This window comes from Antechinus flavipes, chromosome 4 (assembly GCF_016432865.1).
Source record: "Antechinus flavipes isolate AdamAnt ecotype Samford, QLD, Australia chromosome 4, AdamAnt_v2, whole genome shotgun sequence".
In the NCBI taxonomy this organism is placed as follows: Eukaryota; Metazoa; Chordata; class Mammalia; order Dasyuromorphia; family Dasyuridae; genus Antechinus; species Antechinus flavipes.
In genome coordinates, this window is record NC_067401.1 from 386,990,630 (window position 1) to 386,998,258 (window position 7,629).

The window sequence follows — 7,629 nt, forward strand, 5'->3', positions numbered from 1 at the left end:
CTTCAGGTTGCAGTGTCTTATACAGCTGGATTAGGTAACTTACCCCCTAGAGAACTTTCCTTCACATCTCCCTCTTCCCCAAGTTATCTCACCCCAACTCAGACGCTAAAAATGGTTCTCTGGTTTTCAACCTCATTGTCTGCCCACAAATTAGTGTCTCTGAAGAGGAGGCCTCCCCCCGGGGACACAACTTCAGGGAGGCCTTTGGGAGAAAAGGGAAGGCCAGGGTCAGAGGGTTCTCTGAGGACCCCCTGTCAAGGAAATAAGCCCTGGTACCCCTATATCACTCCTGGGTTAGCTCCACAAAATCTGTCTCCTTACCCTGAACAGTTGAACAGATTACCTTACCCTTCATTCAACAGACGTTCATCCTGTTTAAGACAAGCAACCTTGCCCTGACTTACCCTGTCTCTCTTCCCCTCAAACTTTGTGCTCAGGAAATAAAAATAGTGGCTCAGTGTCTATTCATGCTCCTCCAGACCAGAGTCCTGAGTCCTGTTGGCAGTTACCGCAGTGCTGCTCTCCCTGATACCCTCTTCCCACTCTGCTTTCCCTCTCTGTGGGAACCAAAGTCCAGAGAAATTAGGTGCTTCCCCAGACTCCTCCAGGTAGTAAGTTAGTAGGGATGAGACCTGAGCCCCGGACCAGTGCTCTTTCCATTACCCTGCACTATCTGGAGAGGGAGTTCATGGGATCCAGGTGACCAAGGGCCACGACTCCAACCTTAGCCAACTGGAAAAATCACAGTGCAAAGACGCCTTGTTTTTGCTAGCTTGGGCTCTGCCGGTCTGGAGGAGCCAACTGGATGGGGGCACACATCAGAATCTCTCCCAGCAGTAGAGAATTCTGTCGGTGCACAACAAGTGACTGGGAGAAAGGGATGGACCAGTGAGGATGTGCACCCCTAGGACAGAGGGCACCATGCGGAGTCCTTTGCCCCAGGCAGGGGGCACTGAGAGCAAGTGGCTGCCTGGCACTGCCCCCAGCGCAGGAGTGGCGGAGCCAAGGGAGAAAGGAAGGAAATGAGAGCCCAGTACTCACAGGTACGCTGTCAGAGGGTTCAGGTTCCCAGGCACCGCGGAAAGTCCCAGCTCGGAGCAGTCTACGGACAGCATGATGCCGTCTTCCTCGCAGTGGCACGGCGCCGGGCAGGCAGGCGCTGCCCCCGACTGGGGGGCCCCGCCGTGGCACACGACAACATAGAGCCACACGGCCCAGAGCGGGGCCAGGGTGGGCATCTTGGCGCCCGGCAGGTTGAAGGGCACCTGGCGGGCACGGCGGGCAAAGCTCCCTCGCCCTTTCCCTCTCCCGAGCCCAGCCAGCTCCGGACCCCGGGCGGTCTCCCTCCTGGTCGCAGCGGGCGCACCCCGGGCTCGGCTCGGCTCGGCGACAGCGGCGGCTGCTCGGAGGGCGCAGCGCGTGGGGACGGCGCAGTCAGAGAGGGGCAGGCATTGTTGAGTGATCTTAGTTCTGGAGTTTCACGGGCTGGGCTTGCCAAGGGAGGGAGACACAGGCGGAGGAGGAGTCAAGGAAAGTTTCTACGCTCTGGCTCGCTCCCCTCTCCCTCCTTCCTTCCTAGCTGGCAGGAATTTCATTCAAGAAAAAAAAAAAAGCCAAGAAAGAAAACCAAGAGAAACACACAGAAAACGCAGAGGCTGAGGGACCTGCACTTGTTTGGAAACAGTCATGCAGGGACGGGAGGGGCGGCGCGCGGCCCCGAGCCAGCCAGGCGGATGGGCTGCTGCCTATTGCAGGGCCGAGGGCTAGACGAAGGGGCCGCTGGGCACCGGGGCGCGGGATGTCAGCGTTTAGACTGGAAAAAGTCTTCCCGAAAGGAGGGATTTGGGGCGAATGGCATCCCTCTATGATCCTAAGGACCGACACTGTGCCTTAGCTCACGTCGAGATCTTCTGTCCCTAGCACGGGGTTCTCAGCACACTGTAGGTCTGGACAGAGAAAAACTGCCTGCCCTCTGTCCGAATGAAGTCCATTTTACCGAAGAGCAAACTTAAACCCAGAGAGAGAGTGACTTAGGGAGGATCACACAGGTAAAAGCCAGAATTGAAACCTCAGACTGCAAATTCGTCAAATTGGAAATGGGAGTTCTACTGAAACTAGATCTAGGGATGGGGAAGCCTGAAAGGGGTCACTTTGCTTCCAATTCTTTATAAAAATAGGTGGTTTGGGAAGAAGGAGATTTTTGTACATAAAAAAATATAGATTTTTCTACAATAAAAAAGAAATGGGAGAAAAAAACCCATCAAATTGGAAAAGGGAGTTCTACTGAAACCCTAGGGATGGGGAAGCCTGAAAGAGGTCACTTTGCTTCTAATCCTTTTTAATCCTTTGTAAAGTAGGTGGTTTGGAAAGGAGATTTTTGTACATAAAAAATACATAGATTTTTCTACAATGAAAAAAGAGAAATGGGAAAAAAGTGAATGAGTTGGCCTAGATGATCCCTTTAGTCCTTTCCACTTTTAGCATTCTAAATTTGTGGCAGATGCTACAGTCTTCATGGGAGCTGTAGCTGGCCAAGAACAGAACCCCCCTCGTAAAGGAGAAACCCTTGAAGCCAAATACTGGATTTAGATCCAGAAGTAATTCAATCCAATCCTTTCCTTTTACAGATGAGAAAATTGAAGTTCAGATTGGGGAAGCAACTTCTCACAAGTCACACAGGAAATGGCAGAGGGGATTTGAACCCAGAACTTCATCTGTTGTAATTTGGTGCCTTTCCTCCTGGCTCCAAAAGAAGTAGTGGTAGAATAATAGGTTTGGCACTGGAAAGAACCCCAGAAGTCATCCTTGTTCAGTTCAGTTATTTTACAGATGAGAAAACTGAGGCCCAGAAAGGTTAAGTGACAAGATAACATGGGTAGATAGCAGAGTTCAAATTTGAACTCAGGTCCTCTGATTCCAAATGTAGGCTCTAGTTTCCCGAGGCATTGCCTTCATGATGTCATTTAATCCTCTTCCAGAACATAGGGCAACACCACTGCCAGTACGAGGCAGCTTTTCAAATCATTTACCTATGCCCTTCTCCAGTCCTCCAAGAAATGGAAGTTCCCTTCTGTTGTCACTTCTGGGATACACTTCACATCATCCCACTCCTACCTTCCACACAACCTTCCCCAGGGGAGGGAAGGAAGGAAATGAAAATTTATCATGCACATATTGCTGTCTCTATTCAATGGTATCCAACTCTTTAGACCCCCTTTTTTGGAGTTTTCTTGGCAAAGATACTGGAATAGTTTGTCATTTCCTTCTCCAACTCATTTTACATATGAGGAAACTGAGGCAAACAGGTAAAGTGACTTTTCAGAGTCACACAGCTAGTAAGTGTCTGAGGACAGATTTGAATTCAGCATGATGAGTCTTCCTGACTCCAGGTCTGGCACTCTATCCACTGTGCCACCTAGTACCTACTATGTACTACTTAAAGACACAGAGATATCACTTCCGTGCTTCTTGACAATCCTGAATTCACTGAGCTCAGGTTGTTGGGGAAAGGTTACGGAGAAGTTAAGTGGGATGGAATGTCAGTTAACTCTGGTAGATTGAGTTGAGTTAAACTCAAAAAACCAAAAAATAAAAATAAAAAAGCTGGTTGTGCTCCACCTAGGGGCTCAGGTCTTCCCCTACAACTTGGTTTGAACAATTATGGAATCTCTACTTTTTGCAAAGAGTGCTTGTCTGATTTCTGCTAAGGGACAAAAAGAGGGCTTTTTCTCAGTTCAATCACAGGCAGGCTTTTCAATCTCCTCCTCCTCCTATGTGACCCTCTGAGACCCAGCTAATGGAGATGAAGAGGAAAAAGAGATTAGTGGATATTCTAACTTTCCAATACAGTCAGGCTCATCCTCAATACTAAGGGGGAGTACTAAGCCCTGGGGAGAAGGCTTAAATTCCAACACAATCAGGAACAGAGTGAACAAATACTATCTCTTACATTACCTATGCTGGAACTCAGCCTTTCTCTCTCACCAACCTTCTTTGTTCCCCATCCCCTGGGAAATGGAAGATCCCGCCCTCTTCCCACACCTCTGGGACACACTCTATCCTCCAGCTCACCCCATCCCCATCTTCCCCATCGCTCTGTGCCACTATTCATTCTACTTCCCCAAGGGAAGGAAGGAAATTAGCATTTATTAAGTGTCAGATGTCCTGCTAAGTTGTTGACCCTCACAACAATCCTTGGAAGCAAGGGCCATGACTATTCCTGTTTTACAACTGAGGCAGACAGAAATTAGCTGATATCCAAGGTTAAACAACTAAATAAGTGCCTGGGCTGGATTTGAACTCTGGTCTTCCTTTCTTAAATCCCAATGTTGCCCCCACTGCTCCCCTGACTTCTAGGTAAAGGAAGACTGGGTAAGAGGAGCATCTAAGACATCTTAGAACTAGAAGAGATCTTAAAAGTTATAGATCTCATTTTATAGACAAGAAAACTGAAGCACTGAGAGTCACTCAATTAATAAAAGTCTGAGGAAGGATTTGAAGCCCAGGTCTTCAGGATGCCTAATTCAATACTCCAAACACCATATTGCCTTTTGAATATTATCTGATCCAGACTCCTGATTACAGCCCAGAACTCTAGAAAGAGAAAGAATTGGAAAGCATAATCAAGGAGGAACTGGGAAGCAGAGAAGCTGACCCTGTATCCCCAGAGAGATGTGTACACTGACACTGGATAAAAGAGTTCTCAGTTTGTTATGGGATTACCCTCACCACCCCCAGATTCTTAGTCAATTCATTATATGAAAACTACGGGACTTCAATATACCTATTGACTTCTTCAAACATTCTAACCACTCAGTTCCTTAATCTACTAATTTCCCATAACTCTCTCTCCTATCCCACCTCAGCAACACACAGAGATAGCTACATGACCAGTATATTCTTCCATCCCACCTCAGCCATATACAGAGATAATCACATCCTTGATCTTGCTATCACCCACAAACATACCACCTCCATGTTCAAGAATTCCAAAACCTCCTAATCTGATCCTAACATACTTTCCATCTCTCTCTCTCTCTCTCTCTCTCTCTCTCTCTCTCTCTCTCTCTCTCTCTCTCTCTCTATCTATCTATCTATCTCTGCCTTCCCATATCAAACCCTATTCTTCATCTGTAAAGATGGCTTTCAATCCCTCAGTCCCTCAGTTCACTTTCAGGCTATTATTGCCATATTAGTAATTTTCTTTTCTTTTCCCATCTTGACTCCCAGGTGAACCAGTTCAATACTAAACTGTCCTTTTTTCTTGAGTCCCTGATCCCCTTATCTTGTCTTTTTTTGTGCTCTGCCGAACATCAGTCTGGGATATTCCCATCATCTATTGTCTTCCCTTCTATACAAATGCTGAAAAAAAGATGAAAATCACACAGCCCCTCTGACTGAGTCCACCATGAATTTGCACTGTACACCCTCAACTGGGTCCTCACTGTTATTTCATAATCTTCCTAAGTCTCCCTTAGCAACCCACCATCCTGGTGCTTCCAAACCTTTTCATTCCTCCTCAAACCTTCCACCTCCTTTGTTCCCCACCCCTTGGGAAATGGAAGATCCCGATTTCTCCTTTTCCCACACCTCTGGGACATATTCTATCCTCCAGCTTCAGGGTCCTCTTTCCCCTACTCTCTCATCGGAGAACCTTGAGTCATATTTAACAGAAAAAATTTAGGTCACTCACCATGACCTCCCTCTTCTCCTCACTTCTTCATCCCATATCACTAAGATATCCTCTGCCAGTTTCTTTCTTCTTCCCTATCTCACAAGAAGAGATTGCCCTATTCCTCCCTGAGGCTAATCAATCTATATACACAAGGGATCCCATTTCATCCCTTTCATGCTTTCTCACTTATCTTCCATTTCTCCTTGTCTACCAGCATCGCCCCTGCTGCTTACAAACATGTCTGTGTCTCACTCATCCTCAGAGAACCCTTGTTTCATTCTTCTATTCCTGCTATCTCTTTTGCTCTTTAGGGTCAAAGTCTGAGAAGGCCATGGACAAAAGAAGCTTTCACTTTGTCTTTTTATTTTTTCATAACTTCCTATAACCCAGCTTCCAAATTTTTTATTCCACTGAAACTGTCTTCTCTAAAATTACCATTAATCTCTTAATTGCCAAGTCCAGTGAGCTTTCCTCAATCTTCATACAGCTTGACTTCTCTGTGGCCTGTGACACTTATTCACCCTCTGAATCTTGATATCCCTTTCTCTCTATGTTTTTGGGACACCTCTCTCTACTAGTTTTTCTCCTATCTCACTGCTTCTTTTCAGGGTCCTTTGCTGGATCTTCATCCAGATCATGTTAGCTGACCACAGGTGTTCCACAGGACTCTGTCCTGGGCTCTTCTTCTATACTACTTCACTGGCTGATCTTATCAACTCCTGTCTCAACTCTGCCTATCCAGTCCTAAACTCTCACTGACCTCACACCTCCAACTGCTTTTCAAACATCTCAAACTGGATGTCTAGTAGACATCTTAAATTCAACGTGTTCAAAATCTATCTCTTTCTCCCTAAACCCTGGCCCCTTCCAAACTTCCCTATAACCACTGAAGATACCACCAGTCTCTAAGGCTAACAATTTAACTGTCATCCAGAACTCTTCACTCTCTCACCCCCATATCCAATCTGGGTTGCCAAGAACTATTGATTTCACCTTGGCGACATCTCTCAAGCACATCCCCTTCTCTCCTTTGATACTGATACTCTCTCTGGTACAGGCCCTCATTACCTCATGCCTAGATTACTGCAATAGCATGCTGGTGGGTCTGCGTACCTAATCCATCCTCCATTCAGTCACCAAAGTAATTTTCCTACAGTACAGATCTGACCATGTCACCTCTCCCCATTCAATAAATTCCAGTGGTTCTTTTTCACCTCCAAGATCAAATACAAAATTCTCTCTTTGGCATTCAAATTCTTTATAACTTAACCCTACCTCTTCTACCTTTCCATTCTATTTGTTACACCCAGCCACCTCCAATTGTCCAGAGCTATGTCTTGCCATTGGACCCAGATGGCTCTGGAGGGGAAAGTGGGGCAGGTGATCTTTCACAGACCTCCTTCACTTAAATCCAAATCACTTGTATATCATGTCATTACCTCCCTGATATCATGGCCCTCTTAGAGAATGAAGAACAAACATCAATGAACACAAAACCTTTTCTATCCACTGTGTACATACTTTTCAGTATGGTGATACTCTGCTCTAAGAATAAGACATCACATCTATTCAACTCAAGGCATTTTCTCTGACAGTGTTCCTGCCTAGAATCCTCTTCCTCCTCATGTCTGCCTCCTGGCTTCTTTGCCTGGTCTTTTACAGGAATTTCTGCCCCACCCCTCTTAATTTTGTACCGTCTTTCTGTGCAAATTAGTTTCTCTCAACCTGCATATAGCCTGCTTTGTATATATTTGTTTTCTTGTGTCTCTCCATTAGATTATAAGTTTCTTAAGAGCAGGAACTGTCTTTGGCTCTTTCTGTATCCCCAGCATTTAGCACAGGTACTCAGCAATTAGTAGATGCTTAATAAATGCTTATTGTTTGTCTGGTTTCAATGACCTGTCTAAAAGTTGTATGGATTTTCTCCCCTCATTCAGTCTTCTTGCCAATATCCC

At 46.1% G+C, this 7,629-nt stretch overlaps 1 protein-coding gene across 1 annotated transcript in view; it reads right to left on the reverse strand.

Annotated features, from left to right (window-relative positions):
* The window catches only part of LGR6 (leucine rich repeat containing G protein-coupled receptor 6), a 153,039-nt gene extending 151,571 nt beyond the window's left edge, over positions 1–1,468 (reverse strand). The window contains exon 1 of the mRNA XM_051998646.1: positions 1,042–1,468. Coding sequence (XP_051854606.1) covers positions 1,042–1,238 — 197 coding nt within the window. The 5' untranslated portion in view covers positions 1,239–1,468. The remainder of the gene's footprint in view (positions 1–1,041) is intronic.
* Between the last annotated feature and the right edge of the window lie 6,161 nt (positions 1,469–7,629).